The sequence below is a fragment of the Syzygium oleosum genome, unplaced genomic scaffold (genome assembly GCF_021117445.2).
Source record: "Syzygium oleosum isolate NSW1041296 unplaced genomic scaffold, Sole_v2.1 Sole_v2.17, whole genome shotgun sequence".
NCBI lineage: Eukaryota > Viridiplantae > Streptophyta > Magnoliopsida > Myrtales > Myrtaceae > Syzygium > Syzygium oleosum.
Window position 1 is genome coordinate 4,809,527 of NW_026607501.1, and position 27,383 is coordinate 4,836,909.

Consider the following 27,383-nt stretch of genomic DNA (forward strand, 5'->3'; position numbering starts at 1 on the left):
CGCCTCCTTGCTAATTACGGTTTTGCCCGCCCCCCCTCAGGCTAGTTTTCCCGACACGGCATCTCGAGATCGATTCGCGAACGAGGCGGTCGAAAGGTCGCGCTCCCCGACACTCGAAGCTCGACCCCCTTTCTTCTTCTGGCAAAGAAGCCGACCCACCCCCCCTGGCTAGTTTTCCCGACACGGCATCTCGAGATCGATTCGCAGACGAGGCGGTCGAAAGGTCGCGCTCCCTGACACTCGAACTCGACCCCCTTTCTTCTTTTGGCAAAGAAGCCGGAAAAATGGTACCGACACCTTCGGAACAGTACCGGGACGATCCCGAAACGACACCTTCGGCTTCAAGCAAGCAAGAGGGGATTGTACGCAATGCACATTAATCAAATGGCGTGACAGACAGATAGATAGATGATCAATGATAGATTATGCGGCCCCGAGCAGCGAATAGTGATGGCTATAAGCTATTCGCTAACATAAACAATTGAGGCACCTCTGGTTGTCTCCAGAAGTAGACAATCACTTTTTGGCCATGAACAATCATAAAAACGAATCTTTCCTTTTGTTTTCCAGCTCTAACTTCAAGACATATGGATTGTATCTACCATTTATATATTCTAGGGAAAATAATACGAATGGTCAATGATAACGTGACTCTGAATTTTTAATTTATTCAATGTGATCCTTGAATTTTGGCTCGGTGTATAATGTGGGCCCCTGAACTTTCAATATGTTCAATGCGATCCCTGAACTTTTGGTACGTGTTAAAATTTATCCATGAACTATATAAAAATATTCGATACTGTCCCTGAACTGAAATTAATAGAATGACAATAATGAACATTTCCATATAATTCAGGGACTAGATGTGATTGGTTCTTGGTCCGGTCCGATCTAATAGAACCGGCCACTTAGGGTTTAGTTCACATTTTACAAATTTATGTCAATGAAGTTTACTTAGAGTTTAGTTCACATTTTACTAATTTTTATCAATGAAGTTCATTTAGGGTTTAGTTCACATTTTACTAATTTTTTTGAACCATTTGTGTCATTATCCCCGTATTCTACTAAAGTAAATACGAGTCCATATGAAATAACCAAACTCGGGTAATCTCTCGAACTTTGGTCTAAATGCTTAGCGAGGGTTCAATGTAATTTTTCGGTTTTTAGTCGCTCTACACTTTATTTTTTGTTCGATTTTGAACACCTCGAGTATTTAAAAAAACCTCGCCCCGTCGCATTATTTAGAATTTTTATTCCTATTTGCCGGGGAAGCCGCGAGTATTTTAAATTGCGATGAAATTAACCCCTTGGATTGTGATTTGATTAAATTTGTACTTGGAGCCATAAGGATTGGAATAAAACAAGACCATCGTAATCGTGGCTATAAGTTGTAAGCACAATCTAGAACGGTTGAGAAATAAATGAGAATGACGTGCTATCTAATGTTGACGTGAATACTTCATAGAGGACAAGTACAAAAAGAAAAAAGAAAAAAGAAGAAATGCTTCGCTGCAAAAGCACTCGATGAATTGAAAATGACCCGAATGATCTATGAATTTTGGCCCTATATGTAATGTTATTTATGGACTTTTAATTTGTTCGATATGGTCCCTAAATTATCGTTAAATATCCAATCTAGTTCATGAATTATATGAAAATGCTTAATATTGTCATTTCATTGATTGAAGTAAACGAAACATGCTAATGATGTTTTCAATCTATTAAATTTGAACGGTGAAAAAAAAAGAAGCTACATGTGGATTATCAACGTGAGGTATTTATCTAATCCTCGTCATCGAATAAAGATGAACACATTAACACTGTAATTTCTGTTTTTCCATTTTTAAAGTAGAGGGAAACGGTCCCTAAACTTTGACTAAATGTGCAATTTAATCCTTGAACTTTTAATTTGTTCAATGTAGTCCCCGAACTTTAACCCAATGTTCAATGTGGTCCCTAAACTTTCAATTTATTCAGTGTGGTCCTTGAACTTTTGGTACATATTCAATATAGTCCTTGAACTTTATAAAAATGTTCAATGTAGTCCTTCCATTAATTCAAGTTCAAGGACTATATTATATATTTTCATATAGTTCATGAACTAAATCAAACATGTATAAAAAGTTCGGGGATCACATTGAGCAAATTAAAAGTTCAGGGACCATATTGAACATTAAGCTAAATTTCAGGGACTACATTGAACAAATTAAAAGTTCAGGGATCAAATTACACATTTAGCCAAAGTTCAGAGACTGTTTGTGTCATTATCCCTAAAGTAGATGGATAAAAAGGTTGACCTGTTGACTCATCATTTTGAAATACCAAACTTGGCATGCAATAATCCACGTCATCAAATAACATCCGATTTGTCGTTTGAGCAAACGAAATGACTATATTGAACATTCATCAATAGTTCAAGGACCACATTGAACAAATCAAAAGTTCAAGAACAGTAATGCACATTAGACCAAAGTCCAGAGACTGTTCATATCATTTACCCGATATAAAACTTCCCGGGATAGTCCCGTCATCATAATTCGTTCAGCACTCAACAAATGGTGATTTCAACTCGCGCCATACCCGATCCACGAGACTTTAGCGGGGTGGTCCTTGGATCGAGACTTCAATTCATCCGAACTCGACTTTCTCGCCGTGCAAAGAGACATCGATGGACGGCCGAAAAGAAGATCAACGAGCCAACGAACCTGACGGTACAGAAAGATACATCCATCTGACCCGCGGTCTGGTGCGAAGGACCCAAGATCCAATTACCGGTACAGATAGATGAATCCGGCACGGAATTTCAATTAGACCATATCGATGACGAAGTAGGACAAGATCGCCCGATAGGTCATATAATCCAAGAAGCTCCGCGCGATAAGATAGAGCCAGTCGCCGGTTTTTACCCCCGCGCCTTTTAACTTGCCCTGATTTAACCGAATTAACAACCTACGACCCGACAGGCCGCGGCCGGAGGCGGTAACTAAGCCAGGCTCGGCAGCGCGCGCGCGGTCCGGGACGCCGTCGAATCGCGCTCCGCTGCCCGACGGACACGATCCGTTCGGGAAAAAAAAACGGAGACGCTGGACGGGGGGCGTTAAGTCCGGGGGACTAACGCCGTCAGCGAGGGAACGGAACGGAACGGGACGGATCGGGGGGGGGGGGGGGAATTTCCACTGAACCCTCCAAACAAAAATAAAAAAAAATAAAAATAAAGAAAGAAAGAAGAGAAAGCGTGGGGGGGGGAGGGGAGGGGGTCCCCACCGCACGCGAGCCGGCGAGCAGAGTGGCAGGAGATGAGTGCACGTGACCCTTTATCTCTTTCTCTCTCTATCTCTATCTCTTTCTCTCTCTATTCTCTATCCTTCGATTCCCACCTCCATTCAAGTTTTGTCGTCTTTTATTAAAGCCCCCCTTCCCACCCCACCCTTCTTCGCTCTCCCATCCTCTTCTATTCCCCACGAAAGCATACATAAATTAACTTTCCGTCCCCACCCAAAAGGAAGCAAAAAAAAAAAATATCCCGAAACGGTACCCGGTGAACACATTTGCCCCGAACTAATTTCCGGCAACCCCCTAATCCCAATCCGCCCTCCGAGGAACTAATCGCACCGCACGGCTGGGAACGTCGACTTGGAAGTACGAAATTCTCCGTCGCTTGGTTGGTTGAAACGAGCAGTAAAAGTTTTTCGGGATAGAGAGGGACGCCGAACTTATGTTCCGGCGAAGAAAAGAGGAAAGCAAAATGCCTCTGAAAGCTCTAAATTATATATTTGCCGTGTTTTCTTTTTTTTTTTTTGGCCGTCAGCAAAACACGCTAAATTTGCACCTGTGTGACAGTACCTTCTGTCCAACCACGAAAAATAAATCTTAAACTTTGCTCAGCGAGACTAAAAATAAAATTCTCATGCCGCCAAATATCACAAATTTATATCAAGTTTTGCAACGGGAATTCAAGATCTTCGGATTATACGGTTACGAGTCCGGAGAGCCTTGAATGCTTAAAGCACGGGCGTCGCTGCGCGCGAAATTCACAATTTATGGCGACACGAAAAAAGGGGAAAACTCATAACGTCGACACCGCACCGGACATAAAATTGTAATTTTTTTCCGCGGTATTAACCCGAAAGGAAAATATCCGAATCGAAGGCGAGGGCGACCGCACGGCCCTCGCATCCATCTCGATCTCACGTGCAGACGGCCTTTCCCGTGGTGCGGGGTGGTGGTGCGTGGTGGTGGTGGTGGGGGACCCCGTCGCGTCAATGGCGTCGAGCGACGCAACCAAAGTCACATGGCCTTTCCCGTTTTGCCCTTTTTTTACTCGGTTTTTTTTTTTATCCCTTTTAGGTTTTATTTAATTTTTGTTTTTTTTTTTGCGCGCGGTTTGATTGTTTTTTCCGGATGTTGATGTCGTCCCGACAGGCGCCGCGCGTGCGCGGATAATTCCGTCTTTTGCTTCCGTCGTTCGTTCTTTCTTCCTTCCTTTCATCTAACCGTTTTTGGCGAGACCCGCGACGAGCTATTATTGCTCCTTTTATTTCCTCCCCCCCCCCCCCTTCCTTTTTTTTTTTTTTTTGCGCCCTTCCAATTTAATTTTCTTCGGCTTTTTTTTGGGCGAAACACACCAACAGCTTTCTGTCTTGGAATTCCGGGAATATGTGGGGAAAAAAGATGAAAAGGAATAGCAAAAGAAAAACAGAAGAGGAATTCACGGCGCTGAGCACGGCAAAACGTGCGCGATATAAAAATCTCAGCCTAATTCGCTTAAAAAGGCATAAACTTTAAGTCGGATTTTTAGTTCCGACCCGGAGCCTCTCTTTTTTTTTTGTCGTCTAGCGATAAAAGCACGAACCTTTTTAACTCGTGTCTCGATTCTCGCCTAAACATTTTTTTCTTTTGTCTCGCGAGAAAGCATCGACTTAAGATTGGGTCCAGTTCTTGCCCCGACCTTTTGTTGTTCAATAAGGAAGCACCAACTTTGAGCTGGAATCCAAATCCAGCTCTTATCAAGTTTCGGCCGAGCACAGATGGAACCGCACGTCGATTTTAAAATGCCCTTTTTACGAGACGAAAGGAAAAATTGGGTCCAAATTGGAACCAGGGCCAAAGGCCGCGTGCCTTTTTCTGCGAGACAAAGGAAAGGCTCGTGCCGAAATTAAAACCCGAGTTGAGGTCGGTGCTTTTTTTTCGCAGGCCCCGCGAATTTTATCGAAAACTAAAAGCAATCAAAAACATAAAATTAATAATAAAATAATAGGACTCGGGAAAAAAAAAACACACACACAAAAAAAACCGGGACCACGAACGGGATAAAATGGAGGGGGGGAAAGGGAGATCCCCCCACCCCCCCGTATAATGGAGTGGCCGGGACCCACGGGCGTCGCGCCCACGTGAGTTGGCCACGTGACCTGCGGTAGGCGGGACGGCCTTCCCCCTTCCCCCTCTCCCCTCCTTTTTTAATCACGTGACGCGGTGCGGGTCGCGCGCACGCCACGACACGTGTCCCCCCCGCCCGTCACGTTATTCGCTCCTACACGGGATTTTAATTTCAAAAACAAAAATTAAATTAATTGAGACGTGAGGATAAAAAAATGATTAATTCAAAGGGGCCCGGAGCACGAGTATTTATATTACGCGGCCTAAATGACGCGCAAAACCTTGGGGGATTAGAATAATGGGGGGAGGGGGGAAAGCTAGCAATTTGTTAACTGATCCCTAAACGGATTCCTCAAGGAGGGAATGTCCAGGCCGCGGGAAACTCTCCCTCGATGATTAAGTCGTATTTAAAATTAAATCGAATCGCGAGATTAATTTAAATGTTTTGAATTATGATTCCAAAAAAAAAAAATATTTTGACACCTCACGATGTCTGGGTTTTGCGCTGCTTTTGGGGAAGGGGGTAGGGGTGAGCGGTTCCCGGTCCGATCCGGTTCCAAGGTGGAACCGGGAACCGGACCGAGAAAACCGGTTCCCAATTTTGGGAACCGCGGACCGGACCGGTTGGTTCTAGGACCGGGAACCGGACCGGATCGTCGGTCCGGTCCGGTTCCGGTCCGGTCCAATGGAACCGGTTACTTAGAGTTTAGGATTTTTTTTTTGTCAAACACTTAAGGTTTGATTTACATTTTACTAATTTTTATTTTATGTCAATGAAGTTCACTTAGGGTTTAATTCACATTTTACTATTTTTTATCAATGAATTTATGATAATGAAGTTCACCTAGAGTTTAGTTCACATTTTATTAATTTTTTTAAAGAAAAAAATTACAAAAATATATATTAAATAGTCGGTCCGGTCCGGTCCGGTTCCCCCTTGGAACCGGGAACCGGACCGCCCGGAAATCGGTTCTGCTTTTAGGAACCGGGAACCGGACCGATAGTCCCGAGAATCGGACCAAACTCGTCGGTCCGGTCCGGTCCGATCCGGTCCGGTCCCGGTTTGGGCGGTCCAAGTTGCTCACCCCTAGAAGGGGGGCTTTGCCTTGTCCCCCTCCCCCCATTCATATAGTTCCAATTTTTTTTTTGTGCGTTATATATCGAGATAAAATTCGGGGTTTCGGTTTGCTTTTTGGGCCGTTTAAAAAATAAGGAGAAGGGAAAACCGCGAGTGACATAATTTTCGTACAGCCATCGCTCTGATGCCATAACTTTTTCGGCCGATCACTTGAGTGTCGCCATGTTTAGAAACCGTTCCATTGCAAGTGCCGTATATTTTAATGCTGTGCTGGAGTTCCCGATACTCAGGTGGTCGATTAGAAAGTTATGGCATCGAAATGAAATTTCTTTAGACGTTACGACAGCCAGGCGATCGGTTAAAGAGTTATGGCATCGAAATGAGCACCTTTCGAAAGTTACGGCCCTTCTGATATCATTTTCCCGTTTAAAAACGAACCGTCTCCATCGAAATCAAGAGATTCATAGCTTCGAATTTTGATTTCGTAAGCTAACTTTCCCTCAACGCAAATTTTGTTTAAATGGCTAATAAATCTTTCAAACCAAGATTCGACCCCTACGTTTTTTTTTCCCTTTTTCTACATTAGGGTTGATTTTCCGAACGATTTTCCGGCTCTCCTAACGTCGAAAGAGAGCAAAATAATTTAATAACGAAATAAATAAATAAAAACACAAGAGAGAGAGAGAAGATCGAAAAGGCAATGGTACCAATGTTCATGCATTGGAATCTATAGATTAATCTACTAATTTTTTCAAATACTTGTTTATTATTTGGTGGGGTATAGTTAGGAAGGTTTAATCCTTGAGCAAAGTATATTGTTGTAAAGCTAAAGATTTTATTTAGTTGGACGACGTACCGTTTCAATTATTTTTGTGTAAGGATCAAGCTCACCATCATTATTGCGTCCTCAAAGCTTTTTGGGAACGGGGGGGATGTAAATGGATAAGTGCATGCATGATTCGAATACAATAGTGGCATCGACAGCTCATTTCGTAATCGTGTTTTGTGTAATTAAGAAGCTTATATTGCTCGCACGGATGTCCCTCGACATGTCGTGAAGATCTCGATTCGAGCGGCAAGGGCTTTCGTCTCTTGATACGTTGAATATAGTCTCAGATCAAATGATGCGCCGATTTCGAACATTTATCAGGGTATTGCATGCCGGTCATCTGCAGTCCGCCATATTACCGAGAATCAATTTTGCAAATCAATCGTGATTGTGCTTCTAACCAATTTAGGATTTTACCCGTACCAAAGAAAAGAGGGGTATTTGCACAAACAAATGGTCTCCGAGCTTTGGTCGAATGTGTAATATCGTTCCTGAACTTTTAATTTCATGCAACACGGTCTCCCGAATTTCAACCCAACGTGCGATGTTATCCCTAGGCTATCAATTTGTTCGATGAAATTTCCCGAACTATCAGTAAATGTTCAATGTAGTACCTAAATTATACGAAAATGTTTAAAAGATCGCGAGTCGTATCGAATATCGGATTAAAAATTCAAAAACCACTTGGACAATGCAAGAGAGAGATATTTGTATTCATTGCTCGAAACGATACATAAAAAGAAAGTACACGGACCTCGTGACATAGCAAATCGAAACAGAACAAAGCCCAGAATACTGTAAAACAAAGCCAAATTCAAAAAAATAAGGAGGACCAACGAAACACCAACAACGGAGTTAAATACACGTTCGTCCCGGAAGAATGGATATGTCAAGCGAACGGGAAACGGGGTTTTTTGACAACGCAAGAGGGAGAGAGAGAGAGATAATTGACGTTGAAAACGAAAACGGGGTTTTTGATGTAACCGTGGGGCCCACCCCACCCCCCCACGTACCTCAATAGGGGTGGGGTTGGCCCATCAAGGCGAAGTCCCCCCGCTTTTCGTTCCTTTTCGCACGTGACCCCGCGGGCCCCACGCTGGGCTTCCCCTTCCCTCCCGCATCGCATCCCCCCGACCCCCTCCGTGACAAGACGCGACAGCGACCGTTCATCCCCTTTCTGACGTTTCATCACCAACCGTCGGATCCCCCACCCATCACTGGTCACGTGCCTCTCGAGCTTCGTTCGCCCGCTGTTTTGTTATTCCCCACTCCTCCCTTTGCTTTCCCTTCCGCAGCGGATATTATAATCTAATGATTGACTCCCGAGGCATCTCTCTCTCTCTCTCTACCCTATTCGTTCATAGCGTCCCGTGTCCCCCCGTGTGTGTCCGAATCACGGGCGCGTTCCTCTCGCGAAAAATAATTATTTTTTCCCCGAGAATGATCGTTCGGTATCGCTCACGAAAATGAATCGGCGAATAGCATTTTTATTGTCCATGAGAATTTTTAGACGGAAATTACTTGAACAATCGTAAAAGTTCCAGGATCTATCCAGGTTCTACCTGTATTATTAATTGAACAATCGTAATGAATCATAACCTTTAATGGCGACCACTTACTCTTACAGTTCACTTACCATGACTTATATTCAGGCATACAAAGAATATGAAATATTAATAAAGTAAAAGTTTCAGTCATAAAATGGAAGCTCGGACTAGTAGTTTCGGATTATACGCTCATTATCGAACACCAGGAAATAACGCAGGATCGTGCGAACACATGGACCAAGAAAAATAAAAAAAACTTATTCTAGATTCTAGGTTTCACCTATTTAGAACCTGTAATTTACTCGTCAAAACAGGTTTCCTAATTTTTGGAATCTAGAACCTACCCTGCATACCTTGAAATCTGGAACCGGACAGGTTCCCTTCGGTCTAGTTCTCAGGTTCTAGGTTCTACCATGAAACCATACTCACTCCTGATCACAAGGCGAAACTCATTTAGTAATCACACCCATCTCATGTCTTGCGAGGGGAAGTTACTATTATTGTCGTGCAGCTTTAATTTCCAACTCAATCGACATTAAATCGTAAGTCAAATTTCGATGAAACTCTAACCCATATTTTACCCGATTCATTCGATCGACGATCTACTTCGTGGGTCTGGAATTCAATCTCCGTTGTACTAAAATAAAATATTTGAAAGATTTTATGGGATTGACGCCAACTGTTCTAAAGTTTAACCCGTTAGATGAAAGCGTAGTTTAATATATATAAATCCTAACATTCTCCCTCGTGTATCAGCTACACTGCAGTTTGATAATGAGCGTGGACAAATATAATAAGGAGGCCAATAAGGGATATGGAAGGCTCAGAACTCGGGACCTTATGCTTTGACATCATAAAAGATATTACAAGACCGCTGCCAATCAAGATTTCATGAGATCATTGCCAACTGTTTCAAAAGGTTAAGCTGTTCGATGAAAACGCAATTTAATTATCAAGTATTCTAATAATATTGTTCACCGTGTGTCTCGAGATTCAATATAATTAACCACATAAAAGCAAAAAGAATTTAACGAGAGAGTGAATCCATTAATACAAGAGAAAAATAAAAGGAATATTCACGGCTTAAGACAGACCATTTATGCGCCAAAATAAGAGAAAATGACACAAATGGTTTTTGAACTTTGATTCAATTGTGCAATGTCGTCTCGTCCCTGAACTTTTACTTTATCCAATGAGATCCCCAAATTTTGGCCCGGTGTGTAATATCGTCCATAAACTTTTAATTTGTCTAACTTGATCTTTGAACTATTAGTAAATGTTCAATATAGTTCTCAAACTATATGAAACAAACGTAAGCAGAAGGACTGCATTGAACATTCATCAATAGTTCGGGGACTGAATTGAATATTTGCCAACAATGCAGGAACCGCATTGAACATACTAAAAGATCAAGCCTATGTTCAAAGATCACATCGTGCAAATTAAAAGTCTAAAGATGATATTACACATCGAATTAAAGTTCGTGGACTATTCGCGTAATTGTCCTTGAAAACAAAGACGAAATAATAAAAAAACCCACGAAACAACATGAAAGTGTAGTCGGATCCTACCGAGCTGTTCCGTTCTGTCCACACACCGCAAGGTGTGAATGCTCGCCATGATTGCCGGAGCCCCACCCCCACAAAAAAGAAATAATATCAACACGTTCAAGCATAGTGCAAAGGGATTTATTAATTAATCAAGAAGTTTATTTTATTAATTTGGCAATAATAATTAAATTTTGAAAAGGGGTTCATAAAAATAATAAAGAAAAAAAAAAAGAGGAGCAAAAGAAGGTGGAAGCACAAGGTGGAGGGGAACGTGGAATGGTGATTTGATTAGCATAGGGCGTGAGAGTTCGCAACGCCATGGCTCGCATGTGCGATGCATTCTATCTTACCCAACATAATAATAATAATACTAATAATAATAATAATAATAACAATAACAATAAATAAATAAATAAATAGATAGAAAATTGGAAAACGACAGATGATCGCGAAAACGAAAAATGGGTATTTTATGTTTTTGGTCCTCTCTAGTGTGACACAATTATTCAATTTAGCAATATTTTATTTTCTTGTTCTTTCTTTCTTCGTTTAATTTAAGTACCGCCTAATATATATTATATTTATCTCTTCAATATATGTTCTTATTCGCTTTGATCAATAATAGAGCACACCGGCCAAATGGTCTACCTTCTTCATGTGGATGCTCGCAAGGATTAAATTTTAAAATGGACACAAAGGCGTGATTACAAACGACATAATTTAGCATTGATCGAAGCTTCAGAAATATAATTTGTTCAACAAATATATGAAAGGTGGATCGAACGTTAATAATCAGAAGAATTTTCTTTTGCAATTCTAGAAAGCTCGGTAAACACCATAAGACAATCGAATGGATTTCGTCGTTAATTATGTCGAGATCATCTGTTAAGCAGTTAATGGGGACACTTGAGCGGTTTGCAATAGACCGGCTCTTCTCTCGTGTCGAGTAGTTTATTAGATTATCGGGATAATTATCCAAAAAGTCCTAAACCTATTGTACGGCGGCTAGCTCGGTCCTAAACCTTTCAATTATACAAATTTAGTCCTAAACCTTTTGATGATTTACCAAACAATAGGTAACCTGCAATGAATAAAGATCAATGATGGATTCTAAGGTAACCTACAATGGATGAAGATCAATAAAGGATACCGGTTGAGCAATCATACGATACCCACGACGACGTGTTTGCTCATCGTACTGAATTGGTACAGCTACATGAGGAGGTCAAGAGCCATGGATAACGTATTCCATGTTACGGACGCATCACGTGTCAACGACGTGCGTGGCGTCGCCGGCCGATCGAAAGGCGAAATGCATGAAACGCCGGCATGTCCTCGGGCAGAACGAGATTCACGGCACATAAAGCGGCGGCGAACCCGCCCCCGCGCGGCGGCGGTACATTCGGCACGTAAAACACCCTCCTTTCACGATGCCGTGACATGAGGTTCAATAGATTTTTGGCCTTTCTTTCTCAGTCGAGGTGAGAGAGAACGAGGAGGAGGCACATGGGAAGAGGAAAGGCAAAAATGGGGTAAATTGAGAAGAAGCTCCGCACTTTCCGGTTACAGCTCAAAAACACAACACAAACACGACACGACCCAAACCAAGAACAACAACAAAAGAAAAGAAGAGGAAGAAGAGGAAAAGGAAAAGAAAGAGCACTTCCTCCCCTCGAAAACAACACCCCGAGACAGGGAGATGATCACGTGAGGTTTCCTCCTGCGCCACCAACATCCTCTGCCCCCAGTTTTACCGCTCGAAAACGTATTAAATGATGATGGGCGGGGTTGGGTTAAAGCGAGCAAAATCGGGATCTGTGCCCGCTAATCATCAGGTGTGTAAGTCGTCTGCTTCCATCCCTGCCCTGCCCTGTCTTTGAAACCAACCCTCCCTCTATTAATCTTTAAATCCCCTTCGCCCCTCCTTTCTTTATTCAGGAGCCAATATGGACGGGGAAAACCATGGTAAGGTCAACCGGGTAAAGCTGTCGAAATGTCAAACGCCATCCCGTGACGGCCACGCCCTTTTCTTGAAAAAGTTTTCACAGTGGCGTGGCATGGCATGGCAGCAACCGCCGGTGGCAAAATCAAATGCAGGTGGTGAGCTCGCTAGTAAAAGAGGTGGCGGCGACGCGCCTCTTTTCTTGAAAACCCTTGAGGGGTGCCGGAGGGTTTTCCGGCTTCGGGAGCTCGATGTCGGGAGTCCGAATCTTGCTGATCGGTGTGCGGTCCGAAAGTGTCGTGTCGACTAGCTTGTGAAGCTCTTGAGGTGTTTCGTGGGTTTTTAGGCAGCCAGAGCATCCGCGTTTTAATTGGAGTCTGTCTTATTGTGAGCGGAGCTTTGGTGGCTTGTAAGTTAGACATCCGTTGGTGGTGACGTGTGTACATTGATCGAGCTAGAATGACAGGCCTGTCGATGTGAAATCTTATGGGTTTTCAGTGGGCAGAGCGGTTTATAATGCGAGTCAAGCTACCGCCCGGAGACTAGTTGCGTTATTTGATCGAAAAAAAAAAAGAGAGCCAACAACGTCATAAACCACTCGAAATAAAGAAGCAGAACGTGTAAAAGGACCAATCGAGCATTTACATGTCTAATTCCAATATTGCTTATTGTATAATCCCGATCACGTTTCTCCCTCTCGCAGCGACCTGTCAAGCCGACCATTCCCTTGGGGAGCGACATCATCTGATACGTGCGACACGGGCGTCAACGTCACTCTGTACCGTCGGAAGCTAAAGAGAAATCAAGAAAAATCGAGATGGAAATCGACTCCAATTGACGGCACGTGATATGACAAGTAGTCGATCGACACGTCGGGCCACTCCTAAACTTTAATTTTGCCGTTGGTACTTGAAAGTCCATGATCACAACTGCTTGGTGCTTTTGTCACATTGCAATTTACTGGTGAGCCAGGGGAGCGAAGGACTAGGGACTGTCCTGTGTGCAATAATTTCAACAAGGGCAATATGGGTACTCCATTTTTCCTTCTTACAAGATTGTGGAAAATTGGTTAACTCTGCTTGGACCATTTGGGAATTTCACATTTCCGGGCCGACCCCGTTTAAGGTTTAGGACACAGAAAAAGGTTGTTTAAAATCGAAAAATTCGACTTCGAAGGGCTTTAAATTGTTCAATCTACTCCGTCGGATTAGCAAAATACGATACATAATTTCAATCATCTTCGGCGATAAAATCTTCGTTTAGCTTCTTTCTTTCCCTCTTTCGAATAGCATCCCTCCCTTCATCTCTTTCTCCCCGATGAGCAACGCCAGTGGGCCCGGTCGTTGTTGCTAAGCTCCGCCACCGGCCCAAATCTGGTCATGGCGAGGAGTGAGGGGGGGGGGGGGGGGCTTGAAGAAGAGGCACAACCTTTCGAGCCATGGAGCGTAGCGACGGCGACGGCTCGATTTGTAAATAGAGATGGATTAACCACCGGATAACATTTAAAAAGTACAAAAATTCGAACCGCCAAAAAAATTGAAGTTTCAACATACGATTATTGCAATTTTTACGCATTGACTTATCTTAAACCCAAGTGGACACTTGGCAAAGTCACTACAAGTGCATTGAAAGAACAAAAATTTAAAAATAAATAAATAATTAATTAATTGATGGTGAACAATATGTTCCGAGATAAAGAGAATAGCATCAGTCCTTGGGGGAAGTAAACTACGATTAGCATCGGGATCGCCACCAAACACTAATTTAATCACCCCCCCACAAAACAAATTAAATAATTAAATAATATAATATAAAAAAAAATTAACAACGACCCTAATAAATCATTGAATTCCGTGACTCGCATGCCGTACCGAGCTTCCCCCTAGCGGCGCCGGTTTTTTTAATTCGAACCCCCTCCGTTAACCACTACCGTCTGACACTTTGTTAAGCAATATTAATTCGGAATAATTCAATTTTCACGACACCGATTGTGCATATAATTCGAAGACAATCGATTTATTAAAAGGGATAATAATGTAAATAGTCCGTGAATTCAAGCATGATATGTAACTTGATCCTTGAATTTTTAATTTGTTTAATGTAATCCCTAAACTTTAGCTCAAGTCGTTCTCGAACTTTTAATTTGTTGAATGTGTTCCCTAGGATTTTTGTACATGTTCAGGTTAGTCCCTGGAATATATGAAAATATTCAATGATTCAATTCCGTTAATTCAAGTCGAGAGACAATATTGGACATTTTTCATATAGTTTCGGAGGCCACATTAAATAAATTGAAAGTTCCGGGGCGACATTTCATATTAGGCTAAAGTTCAGGAATACGTTGAACAAATTAAAATTTCGGGGAGGTTTGAAGTTTGTGGACCATTCGTATCGTTTTCCCTTTTCTTTGGAAAGGGTAAAATTTCCTAAGTGCCAATGGGGGCAATTCGGAACGAAGTTCTCTTTAATTTGATCGATTCCTAAAATCTGAATTTTTATCGGGTATTAAATAAAAGGGATAAGTGCACTAGAAGTCCTAAAATTTGTCACAAAAGTGCAATTGAGTCCTAAAACTTTCAAAAAGTGCAAACAAGTCCTAAAACTTGTCATAAAAGTGCACTCGAGTCCTAAAATTTTCAAAAAGTGCAAATAAGTCTTAAAACTTATCACGAAAGTGCAAACAAGTCCTAAAATTTGTCACAAAAGTGCAAACAAGTCTTAAAGCTTTCAAAAAGTACAATCAATGGAAGGACTTGATTGATTTTGTGACAAACAAGTCCTAAAACTTTCAAAAAGTACAATCAATGGAATGACTTGATTGAACCAATTTCATTTGCACTTTCGTGACAAGTTTTGGGACTTGTTTGCACTTTTTTAAAGTTTTAGGACTCAAGTGCACTTTCGTGATAAGTTTTAGGACTTGCTTGTACTTTTCGAAAGTTTTAGGACTCAATTGCACTTTCGTTACAAGTTTTAGGACTTTGAATGCACTTATCCCTAAATAAAATGTTCTGAACCACCCCCCCTCCGGTCAGTCAAGCCCCCCTTAACGCCGTTAAGCCCCGCCCGCGACGCAAACGGCGTCGAGGAGGAACGCCGTCCTCGCCCGCCCGAACGGAAAACCACCCTCCAATAAAATTATTTATAATCATCATCATTTACGGGGAGGGGGTGGAAAAGGGGAGAAGAGCGGAAAAAAAAATTAAAAAGAAATGGATAAAAATGGAGCAAAAAGAGACGCACCGGAAAGCAATGCAGGAAACGCTACAAATGAACTGTATAAAAGATCTCCAGCTATGGCTTCCCTCACAGACGAGAGAGAAGAGAAGAGAGAAGAGAGAGGAGTGAAAGTGTGAGCCCTTCGCTGTCGCGTTGAATCTCCGAGCTCTGCTACTGAGCTGAATTGGGATTGGATTCGGTTCGGTTCGGTTCTCCTCCGGCGACGGCAGCTCGGATCGCCTGAGGTTCTTGTTCTTGTTCTTGTTGTTGTTCGTTTCCTGCGTTTCTTGCTGTTGAATTATGCTTCGGTCTCGAGCCGTGTAGAGGAAGAGATCGTGGCCTTGTTTTGGGGCTGACCCGTTTCCGAATTATGCTTTCCTGGTGTTTCTTTCTCTGTGTGCAGCTTCGGATTTTGCTGAGCGTCGCGTTTCGTTTGGTTTCGTTTGGTTTCGTTCCCGGTGGCCAGATTCGTGGGGAATTCTCCGGGCTGAAGTTCTCCGGCGGCGACGAGATTTTCCGGGGAGCGGTTTTCTCGAGAGGCGGGCGCCGATCAGGAGAGAGGTCGCTTGGAACCGAAGCGACCCGGCCGAGCGGATTCGGGTTGAGATCGGAGGCGGGAAGCCATCTCCGAACGAATCTGCATTTTACTTTCGGGGCGCAGATCTGCGGAGGGCTGCGGGTGATTTCGAGTCCAGCTTTCGGAATTTCGCTTCGAGCTCGGGAACTCTCGCGGAGCTTTTGTTCGAGAGCTCGCCGGTTCGCGAAGAATTCAGCTCTTCGCTCCCGTAATTCAGTCGAGTTTTGGTCGTCTGAGGTTTTGCATGATGGAGCTCCCTCAACCTCGTCCATTCGGAACAGAAGGTATGACAATCTATACGCATCATCTGCTCTGGCGTTCGCGGCTGCAGATTGATGCTGTCGGGTCCGTTTCTTGGTTTTCTTTCCTTTTGTTTCTTTTTGTCCGAGTTCGAGAAAGAGTCCGAGAAAAAACACACGAGCGACGATGAAATCGAAGCCGGTTCTTGCAGGGAGGAAAGCAACGCACGACTTTCTGTCGCTGTGCAGCCATTCAACCCTCCACCACCAAGATCCAAGACCGCCTCCTTCTTCTCAAGGTAACACACTCTCCATCCTCTCTCGCTAAAAAAAATCTATCCTTTTTTATCCCAAAAATAACATCGATTCGGCCAATTAATGAAAAGGGTATCTCGCTCCTCCCCCTGTTCATTCATTGCAAAAAATCTAGTTTTTAGATCCCGAGAATAAAGCAAGCGAAATAGAGAAAAAAGAAAGAGCAAAACGCTGGTGGGTCGTCCCTGCGGATTTGGTAACGATCGTGCCTTTAATGGGGTAGAGAGAGAGAGAGAGATATCTGTAAATTAATGGGGGCGGGGGAACGATCGAGGTTAGTGCGTGCACGTGATGAGGTGAGCGTCGCGGATCTGGGCCACGAATTCGGGCGGGGCCGGGTCTCGGGGGGGGGGGGGGGGGGGGGGCTTTTGCCGAAGCCGAAAAGCAAAAAATCAAGAAAAGCAAGAAACAAGAAGAGGAGAATCCGGACATCAGATGATGGGGGAGGGAGGAAGGAAGGAAGGGAGGAGGGGTGGTGGTGGTGGTGGGTCCCGAGTTGAATCCGACGGGTCGATTTGACATCGCACGAGGGCCGGCGGGTGGTGGGGGCACGGGGCACGAGGCACGGGGCCCGGCGCGCAGTTGCTGTGCCGTGCCCTGCATAAACCTGCGTCACGTTGGTTCTGGTCGGATCAGCCAGAGACCTCGGGACTCTCGAATCCACCGCGTCCCCCCCCCCCCCCCCCCCCGACTTCCTCCTCCTGTTTCTTACTTTCCATCCTCATCGTCCCGCGAGGGAAGCGGCAGCAAAGTTAGAATTTTTGCGAGCAGTCAAGCGATGCGTGGATCTGTTACGGTTAGGTGCGCGCGCGCGCGTGTACTGTGCGTGTGTGTGGTGCCTTTTGAGTTACGTAAGGAAGGCACGGTCTCGGGTCGATCCCATGACTGACTTTTTCGAGCAACGCACATGTTTCACATGAGCCGGCGTGCGTTCATGGGTATCGACCCTTTTTCCCTCTTCCGTGTGTTTTGTCCTGGGCGGGTTTCGGGAACGAGCGACAGCATCATCCGGACGTTAATATCACGACCCAACGCATGGACGGTGGTTGAGGGAATATTGGACAATAATTTGTCCGGAATTGCGTCACTTGTCGACTGAAACCAAGGCCCCACTAAAGCTGTTGCTGAACAGCAAGAATTCCTCGTCCTCTCTGTTCTCCAGGAAGAACCCGTCTTGGATCTAGACTCCAAGCACTGTCGCGTGAGAGCCATCAAGATGGCGATCCGGCACGGTTCACTTCAAATTACGTTGACCCTTCTTCAATCTTGTCCTGTGCAGATTGCTCGAATCATCAATCTGACAGCTGAGAGAAATCTTGGATCACGTGATCTAGAGCCTGATCTGGTTTATTCTTTCTGTGTGCAGACAACTTCCTGAAAACCCACGACTTCTTGGGGAAGACGAGCGCCAAGGAAGAGGCCACGAGCGACATATCTTCGTCCCTCGAGAGACCACCACCTCCGGCTCCCCCAGCGCCGGCGCTGCCGCCGCAGCATTCGGTGGAACACGTCCTTCCTGGAGGGATCGGGACTTACAGCATCAGCCACATTTCGTTTTTCAATAATCAAAACCTGCCGAAACCTGAGGCGGCCATTTTCACGGTGGCTCAGGCAAGTAGCACTGACCGGACGGATGAGAACTCCAACTGCAGTTCTTATACTAACAGCGGGTTCACGCTTTGGGATGAATCTGCAGCCAAGAAGGGAAAGACAGGGAAGGAGAATGTGCCTTCTGCCTCTGTACGAGGTAGGTAAATCAGTTGTTCTGTGCGTGTGAAGTACCCCTGTTTATGAGAAAACGTGAAAAACTGAATGGTTTTTTTATTTTATTTTATTTCTTTTGGTTGGCTCTGAATTTGACAGAGGCGGAGGTGAAACTGGGGCCGTGGGCCGCATCGGAGCGGCCGTCGCACTCATCTTCCAATAACAATCACCGGAATTCGTTCAGTTCACTCTCTTCCTCTCAGTCAGTGGCTATTCTCTCTCTTTCTATCTGGTCGCTTCACTATTATATATCAGATTAGGTCGATACTGAGGATGACCTTTTCATTTTATAGGCCATCAGGGGCCAAAAATAAAAGCTTTATGGATATGATAAGATCAGCCAAGAGTGGGAGCAATCAGGAAGAAGAATTGGACGACGATGATGCAGAGTTTGTGCTCAAGAAAGAGACTTCCCCTATTCCTGAAGGTAATTTTAAGGTCACATTTGTCTTTATGGAATTGTTATCTAAAAACTAGTCGATCTAATGTTATATCCCGTTGTTAATTTTCCTTAATTATGTGCATCTTTAGCTGTTTCTATATATCGCAGAAAAGGATGATCTCATCTAAATTCCAACGTTTTCTGATGAGGAAAGTTTTGAGTTGGTGCAGGAGAGTTGAGGGTGAAAGTTGACGGAAAGATTAGTGATCAGAAGGCCAGCACACCTCGTTCCAAACATTCTGCAACTGAGCAGCGGAGGCGGAGCAAAATAAATGACAGGTGAGTTGAGGGTCGCTCAATCTCTGTCTTCCCCTCTAAGATCAAACAATTTCATCCTAATGCGTCTGATTGTATGGGTAACCACATTTTCACGCAGCATTATCCCTTAGATAAGCAATTTACTGGCTAGTCGACACTGTCTATTCACATTTCATCCTGTGGAATTCCATGGATCACACCACTTTTGTACTGCATATAATATCCTATCATGTATTTGATATGTAGACCTCCTGCTGCAGGTTTCAGATGTTGAGGTCTCTCATCCCAAACAGCGACCAAAAGAGAGATAAGGCATCATTTTTATTGGAGGTACTTGGGCATTCATTTCCCTTATTTTCCTTCTTTCTTAGAATAAACCTTATAATCTTGAACTGATGAAGGAACTGCTTTTTCACAGGTTATCGAGTACATACAGTATCTACAGGAAAAGGTAACTAATTATGAAGGTTCATTTCAAGGATGGAGCCAAGAACCGGCAAAAATCATGCCGCTGGTAATTCCCTTCTCTCATTCATCTGTCTTCTCTCTGCATGGGGAATTGCGTGTTATGGATGAATAATTGTTCCATAAATTTTGTCAGCCATTTCCTTATAGTGGCAATAGAGTGAAAATTTCTTGTTGGATAAGCATTAGGGGCTTCTGTTTGGATATCAGAGGCATCCCCCAACGCTGGTCATACCAGTCGGGTGGTCACCTCACTAATGACCTCACCGATGATTGCTTTTCTGAGATCATGACATTGATATATTCATTTAGCATCTGTGACTACTATCCGTCTCACTCAATTTCCTTGAACAGAGAAATGGCCAGAGGCTGACGGATGATTATGTTGATCAATCTGGAAACATCAATAGCGGGTCCGGTCCTGCTTTGGTCCTTGCGGCAAAAGTTGATGAGAACAATATTGCCATGGCCCCAGCCATTTTCAGGAGTGCGAACAACCCTCTTGAACCTGAGATGGGATCTGCTAATGCTTTCAAATCTGTGGAGCCCCACCCTGGAATGACAAATAGAGCAGTTCCATTTCCAATGTCTCTTCAGCCGAACATCTCGAATTGTGTCAGGGGTAGTGGTGCAGTGGCACGAGGGGATCCTAATTTGGACAACAACGCATCCCAACCGCTAACACAGATTAGTAGAATCAAATCATTGACTAACGAGTGCTCTGCTTCAACCAATAAACTGAACGAAGAGAAGCTGACCATCGAAGGCGGTACAATAAGTATCTCAAATGTTTACTCTCAAGGGTAAGCATAAATTTTTCAAGTTCTTTTGTTCAGATTTATACAGCAAAAAGTTGTATTACTGGTTTTTTTTGTCGCAATTATTTATTTTTGGCAATAAACTGTTTTTGAGCATTTTTTCATATCTGTTCAAAACTATTCTCAAATATTTAGGACCAGATGTGCAGCATTTTTTGTGCTCTGTTGCATTGTAATTTGTAGCAAATCATTGCGGTACATTGCATTTGTTGGTAGAGAACTGTCTCACACTTGCTACAAACAGGAACTTTTTATAGAGTTTCTGCTCTGAGAGCAAAGGCAAGACCACATTTGCCACACCGAGGACTTTTACAGGGCGAGTATTTTCAACCAATATTGCGTCCGCATCTTGTTTTTCTTAGTGTCGGTCTGATCTGGCTTATCGCAACTGGCAGATGAATCTGAAACTAGGTGTCGAAACTATTTTTCTATATGAAGAACTATCATGTTTTAGACTGTTCCATTTTCTTTTATCTGCATTATTCATAGGTGTCTTGTTAATGAGTGCCCCCATGACATTTTTTTAAGCATACTTAATATTCCAAAGCATTGATCTGGCATAGCATGAAAAAAGCAATGTATTGACAATTGCAAACTTTCCTTCTTTGATTGCTTAGCCTGTGCCGGCGAGGCACTCCTTAACAAATGTTCAGGGGAAGCAAACCACACATTAATCTGTTCATGCAATGTACTAGATTGATTCCCGGTTGATGGTTGCTTCATTTACAGTGTGAGGTGACGAGTCTTGCACTCTGTCCACTACTTGTGATCGAGTTATCAGGCCTTTCTCTGCTATCTTTTAGAATTGTTTGGCGAATTGTTGGATAATATGAGATTTATCTGTAACAGGTTGCTGAATACATTAACTCAAGCATTGCAAAATTCTGGGGTAGATTTGTCACAGGCCAGCATCTCGGTGCAAATTGAGCTAGGGAAGCAGGCAAATGGTAGAAACGCCTCCTCTTCATCTATTCCTAAGGTACTTCCCTAGTTTCCTCGGTCGTCGTGTTTCTTCTTTATTTTGGGTCGACCTAAGTAAATATGTGTCTACATAACTTGCAGCATCGAAGAATGACCTTAAATCTGTGTATAATGCAGGATACTGAAGCTAGAAATCAAGGAATCACACGGCCTCGAGCTACAGGCGAGAATGCAGATCTGGCCCTGAAGAAGCTAAAGACGGGGAAAAGCTAGGTAGCATAACAATCATCCAGATATTCTTTTTGTACTATGATTTATTCAAATTTTTTTTTGGGTTAAATTTTCTTACATATAGGGTTCATCCAATCTTCTCCTGGCTAAATAAGCTATCCAGTTGAGACCATTGTACATTGTCTTTAGTTTGTTTGAATGCACATAACTTTCAGGCATGTATTACTTGTGATATTTCTCTTTCTTATTTTTTTTTCCGGGGGGTCGGACTTACTTGTAATATTTAATCATAAATCAATTCTCACTGATTTGGAGACTCTACCCGCGTCCTCGATTTGTCATCATCAGGCATTCGTAATGTGTACTTATGTTGCATGCAGTAGCTTGTCTTGCTTTGCTTTGCTTTTCTTATAGCGTAAGATGCCACTCGAATAATTTAGGGCTACACCACAATCTTCTTGCATACAAAAGTTAGCAGGTGACCTCGAGCCTTGTTGTACTGGTATTTAAGCATTGTATTTGGTTGGTGTCCGTGATATGATTATGCACCGAGGATTTTCGCTAATCCTTCACAATCCCGTTGGCTTGAGAATGATTTCTGGTCCTTGCTTGCGTAATTTACTTGGTTCGACTTTGATGATTATTCAAAAAGATGGCCGTGATTTTCACATTCTAATCATGGTTTCCGATTTAGCAAAAGATGTGATGATCAACCATCACAATCATAGCAGCACATCATCACACCTCAGTTTATTAACTTGATAATCAACAAACGTTACTTGCAGTTAAAGCATGCTTTAACCACCTCCAGAGAGCGAGGTCGATGGGTAAGTTTTATACAGAAGCAGTAAGCCGCCGAGAATGATTTTTCTTCATTAGCCCCGCGATAATAATGACGATCCTTCCATTAAGAAACAGAGTCAGCTGTTAGAAGGCATTCTGCTTCTTACCTCATGTGCTCATGGCCTTCGCATAGTGAAGTTGGCTACCATATCTTCCTTGAAGAAACAGAGAAACCGGTTGTCATCATGTATGTTCTCTAGCAGCATTCATGACTTTGGTGTGAAGATAAGACCCCATTCGGTATCTCATCTTATATTTTGTGTACAACGGCCGATTATTGAGATTCACAAGACTCGCGCATTTTCTTTTTACACTGTGATAGAAAGAGAACACCCAATGAAGATATAGACATCAGCAGGCCGACAGTCTGATACAGCTCGTATTCCAAAGAGAGCAAAGGACGACGAGAACCATTCGCCAGCCATCTTCAATGATACAAGCCATTGGGCAACAAATATGAACAAAAATTAATCCGGAAAGTGCCCATGTTCATAGAGATGAGCTTGTTCAATCGGCTTTTTGTCACTTCAGTTAGGTTGTCATAACCGGCTTGCTAAAGATCAACTGGGAACATATTTTTCAAGAAAGTAACCAAATGTGTCAACTGCCAATTGCATGAAGCTCTATCCAACATTTCATGGTTGTCAACATGACGACAGAAACACTTGCTTTAAATCTGCGGACATATTAGCAAAGATGACCAGCAAAGCTGCAGTTACTTATGCACCAAAATAAGAAAAGAAAAAGACCTAGGAGAAATAACATGACATTCCTGTCCAACGAGTATTCCTAATCATGTTGCCAATTGCTTCAGATGTGTAAAGAAATTGAAGAGAATGTGTATTGAGAAGAAATGGCAGCAGCTAATGAGAAGGAGAAAGGAGGATTGCAGCCAATGAGGGGATGTGGATTGCCTTCCTTGAATTCACAGTTGCGGCAAACCGCATCTATATTTGCGTCTGCTGTGGAAGTGCACAAGCAATTTGATCGAACACGACCCCATAATGGCATGATAGCTTCTGTACATCAATTGAATAATTGGCATGGCAGAGACGGTTGGATTGTGCCCCTGTAGCTTCTGCGGGATTTGACCCTTTATTAAAGGGTTAACTCTTCTGGTATCTCACTTGATGGCCCTTTCAGAACAAAACTCTTTTGGTCATAGTGATATGATGAAGAGGTCAAAGATCTCTGCAAATAGCTAGGGTTGCAGAAGCCAATTGAAAAAATCAGGATCTCCCAACCAACAACCAATTATGCATCGCAGATGATCTTAGGCATTCTTGTGGGTTTGCATAAAAGTATTCCTCTTCTTTAGGTCTATCTGGAATGACCAACCTCCTTGTGGGATTGCCGACACGGAATGCATGGACTTCCTTAACAGCAGAAGAGAACTCTTCCCAACTTAAATTTCCACTACTGAACTGGTCTATCAACTCCACAAGAAGCCTTCTATCCAATAAGATTGTCTTCTTGAAACCAAGAAACCTAATTGTACCATCAGAATATAGTTAAGAAGTTTTAAACTTTTCGACAAAAAAAGAAGTTTTAAACTTCGAAAAAACATGGCACGTGAAGAATGATACAACGGCCTGTCATGCAATGTATGAGATTCAATAGTTATCAACACCCAGTTCGATTTAATTGTCCAAACTTGAAATAAAAGTTCAACTGAAGCCAAAGAGAAAAACTAGCAAGATGAAAAATGAAAGATTTTAGTTCCAAGCCTAAAGATTATTACCTACGATGTCCTTCAACAACCTTAGCCATATTCCCGTCATAGGTGGGAACAAAAACATCACTTTCCAAGGATACAAGATAATCTAATGCTGCCATCTGTGACGAGTGATTCTGAAAAGCTTTTAGGTCTGAGGACTCTAGTAGTGTCTCCTTTTTAAACTGTTACAAGCAGAACAAGTCAACCAGTTGACTAGAGACACAAACATGAAGAAAGCAATAAAAACCAGATATTAGCCCTTTGGCTCTGTGATACTGACCAGTTTTGGATAAGACCTAGCGAGAGTCGCCATTCTTCTTTCTCCACCATATATTTCACCAGCAGCAACAAAAATTTGCATATTCCGATCAATGTCCAGAGCCTTCAATGTAAGAGCAGTCTCTTCAGGAGTCAAAGGACAAAGACCCTCAATCCTCTGCTCATCAGAATCGATTTTCTTAACTTTCCACTGCTCGTAATCGTATCTGTCAAGAAGAAAATTTAGAGGGGAGATTTGCTCAGAGAACCCCTAAACAAGTTATCAACTCGAATCAAATGTAGCTCACAGCTCACCTCATTCTTGTCAACTCTTCCACCTCGTCATCATTGCAACCGAGAGTACAGCCTGAAAAGGCCAACATGTCCATCTCATATCTAAGGTGAAGCACTAGAAAAGGACCAGTTCTCCTTAGAAGCTTTACAACCTTTCTTCCCAGCTCCTCTATCTGAGGAGTGAACTTCAAAGCACTAAAATTCACCCGGCAACGCAGCCTCTGAAGCTGCAGCGGTTGGCCATTGTTGGCAAGTCGGGCATCAGTTCTATTGAAATGTACAACTTTGTGCTTCTGTATGAGGGGAAGAATCTATATACACCAAAAGAAAAATAACTGAAAGTAAGCTAGGATTAGGAACCTGCACCCTAGATAGGGAACAACAGAACCAATGAAACTCAATCACACAATTTCACTTCAATAATACACGATTAGAGAACACAACTTTTGATATTGAAATCGGGTTTATAACACAGTCGAACATGGGTGCAAGTTCATATAGTACAGGGATGACAGACCCGGTGACGATAGTAAGAAATGTCTGACCAACTGGTTGGCGCCATGGAATAAATTCTTCCCCGTTCCACTCTACTCTTGAGCCTGGGCGGCAACTCCTTTAAGATTCGAACCTCATCTCTCAAAGAGGTGATGAAATGATCGACATCGAATATGTCATGAAACTCACTGCCAAGTACAAATTAACGGCTTTAAGCCACGTTCTTGCTCGGAATGCAGTATTTAGTAATCGAGTAAAAGAAACAAAAATCATCACAACCTGGGGTCAGCCCAAAAGGAAGTTTTATCCAGCTCAGGGACGATGAGCGTGACATTCATGAATCTAGCAATGGCAACCATGTCGCAAATCTGCAATTTATAAAAAAGTTATGGAGTGTTCATCTGTGGACATGGGCGAAACCGGATAATGCTATCGAGAGTTCAAGCATGAAGAACATGGGAAGACCTAGCTTACACTCACCGCTGCTCTCATTTGATTAAGTCCTCCATTGCAAGAGACCATCAAGTATCCATTGTTCTTGTAAACCCCTATCCAATCCAATGAGAAGTCGTGAATGGAACACAAAGATCGAAAGGTACTCGGAAAGTCTCTCTTCGGAAGCGTGCTAAACACGATGACCCGAAACAATCCTACTTCCAAATGTGAATCACTTGACAGAGAATACCAAGAATAACCAAATTTCAGCATAGGCTTGCAGTCGGGAAAACTCCATAATCACAGCGAAATTCAAAGAGGCAACATTTATGACAACGATAGACGATTAAAGCATTTCCTCATACCCGGAGAAAAGCCATGAATTACCAACATCACTACAGAAATTCAAAGACATTCCGCGAATTCAACGCGACAAGCACACTATCCTAAGATTTGGGACAAAAAGGAACGAAATTTTGCACGAACTGTATAAGAAGCAAGCAACAGGACTTACTCTTGGGAGGGAACACACGCCGAGGTTGGTCTCCGGAAGAGACCTTGACCCTGACCGCCTCCTTAGCTCCGGTTGCCAGGGGCGACCGACCCCGATGATTGCAGGAAGGCCACCCTTTCAACACCCTCGGACCCCACGTCTCTCCCAGCGCCGTCAGCTGCACTATACACGTCCACAGCAGCACCGACGTGGTGGCGCGCAGCATCCACATCCGCATCCTCCTCGACCCAGACGGTGCCGCCGCCGCCGCCGCCGTGATGTCCCGTTTCGCCATCTCCCCGTCTCTCCGAGCGCGGCTTCAATACCATCCTCACATCTCTCTCGCCCCCACAAACAGAATCGAACCGTACCAAGACCAAGTGAAAATCCGCCAAGCAACACGACAAGCGCGCGAAGCCCCCCCCTCCACAATCTTCTTCCTGCGCACTACCGAGTAATGATCACCGCCTGCCGGATTAACAAACCCTAAAACTGCACTCGCCGGAGAATCGAGTGACGATCGCTGAAATTTGCATTCGCCGGAGAATCCAAGAACGAGAAATTAATGATGCTGGGAAAGAGAGAGACTGGAGAGACGAAAAGAGCAATTAACGATGTTGGGATCGTATCTTACGTTTGTTGCTACGTATATTACTGTTATAATTTGCCTCCTTTTTGGATTCAAACTTTTGCAGATAGATTAATGATTTGTAGATAATAATAAAAAAGAAAATCGAATAAAATCGGATAAAATCGGATAAAACTGAAGTTCTGTTGGTCCGTTTTGGATAATTTTCTTTTTATTGGTGGAACTGTTTGGATAGCTTCCAACTTTTAATTTTTTTAGAGTTTTGAAATTATTTGAACATCAACAGTAATTCAAATTCATGACACTCACGTCCGCGCGCGGGGAATTTTTTTTGGCGATTTTCTTTTGGGTTTTAAAATTAAAATGCTTTTCCTCTTTATTTTCGCAATCCCCTATTTTTTTTTCGTACATCATAATGGCATTACTTTCAAAGACCGATGTTTTCTACGATTTTGGCAATTTTGATGACCGAAAAAGGACATTAAGGCTTCTTTCTAAGGCGCTTCGTCGCAATAACTGTATTTTATAGACGAAGCAGAGACTACTATATGATTGTATATAAGTATTCACTTTGGACAGTGGGATATTTCATATCGACATCTTTATGGTTCGCTTCTTTCGCGAAGATTGAATGATTTCGAAAATATTTTCCTAAAAATGATTGTCAGTATCACTTTATAAAAATAAA

The 27,383-nt window shown here is 43.0% G+C and overlaps 2 protein-coding genes across 4 annotated transcripts; one reads left to right on the forward strand and one right to left on the reverse strand.

Annotated features, from left to right (window-relative positions):
* The first annotated feature begins 16,325 nt into the window (after positions 1 to 16,325).
* LOC115676701 (transcription factor BIM1) lies at positions 16,326 to 21,892 on the forward strand. 3 transcript variants are annotated; one of them, XM_030599665.2, is made up of 11 exons: positions 16,326 to 16,402; positions 16,570 to 16,656; positions 18,039 to 18,419; positions 18,536 to 18,638; positions 18,730 to 18,863; positions 19,049 to 19,157; positions 19,397 to 19,466; positions 19,555 to 19,650; positions 19,956 to 20,404; positions 21,269 to 21,398; positions 21,518 to 21,892. In XM_030599665.2, the coding sequence occupies exons 1-11, from the start codon at positions 16,363 to 16,365 to the stop codon at positions 21,611 to 21,613; spliced, it is 1,695 nt and encodes a 564-aa protein (XP_030455525.1). In that variant the 5' UTR covers positions 16,326 to 16,362; the 3' UTR covers positions 21,614 to 21,892. The 3 variants fall into 3 exon arrangements, 2 of the variants coding, with proteins under 2 accessions (XP_030455525.1, XP_030455526.1); XR_008818242.1 differs by lacking the exon at positions 21,518 to 21,892 and adding an exon at positions 20,664 to 20,735 and having other exon boundaries at positions 16,333 to 16,402; positions 21,269 to 21,301; XM_030599666.2 differs by lacking the exons at positions 16,326 to 16,402; positions 16,570 to 16,656 and adding an exon at positions 17,697 to 17,904.
* Positions 21,893 to 23,002: 1,110 nt separating this feature from the next.
* LOC115676618 (rhamnogalacturonan I rhamnosyltransferase 1-like) lies at positions 23,003 to 26,578 on the reverse strand. The gene is made up of 8 exons (XM_030599560.2): positions 26,128 to 26,578; positions 25,659 to 25,726; positions 25,458 to 25,546; positions 25,201 to 25,366; positions 24,705 to 24,994; positions 24,412 to 24,616; positions 24,156 to 24,313; positions 23,003 to 23,902 (listed from the first exon to the last, which is right to left on the reverse strand). The coding sequence occupies exons 1-8, from the start codon at positions 26,399 to 26,401 to the stop codon at positions 23,644 to 23,646; spliced, it is 1,509 nt and encodes a 502-aa protein (XP_030455420.1). The 5' UTR covers positions 26,402 to 26,578; the 3' UTR covers positions 23,003 to 23,643.
* Between the last annotated feature and the right edge of the window lie 805 nt (positions 26,579 to 27,383).

Coding starts and splice junctions, on each gene's coding strand:
- LOC115676701 (XM_030599665.2), top strand. CDS start 16,363: ATGATGGAGCTCCCTCAACCTCGTCCATTCGGAACAGAAG. Junction 18,420..18,535: donor GCCTTCTGCCTCTGTACGAG/GTAGGTAAATCA, acceptor TGAATTTGACAG/AGGCGGAGGTGAAACTGGGG. Junction 18,639..18,729: donor AGTTCACTCTCTTCCTCTCA/GTCAGTGGCTAT, acceptor TTCATTTTATAG/GCCATCAGGGGCCAAAAATA.
- LOC115676618 (XM_030599560.2), bottom strand. CDS start 26,401: ATGGCGAAACGGGACATCACGGCGGCGGCGGCGGCGGCACCGTCTGGG. Junction 25,727..26,127: donor GCGTGTGTTCCCTCCCAAGA/GTAAGTCCTGTT, acceptor TGGATTGGATAG/GGGTTTACAAGAACAATGGA. Junction 24,314..24,411: donor CTAGGTCTTATCCAAAACTG/GTCAGTATCACA, acceptor TGCTTGTAACAG/TTTAAAAAGGAGACACTACT.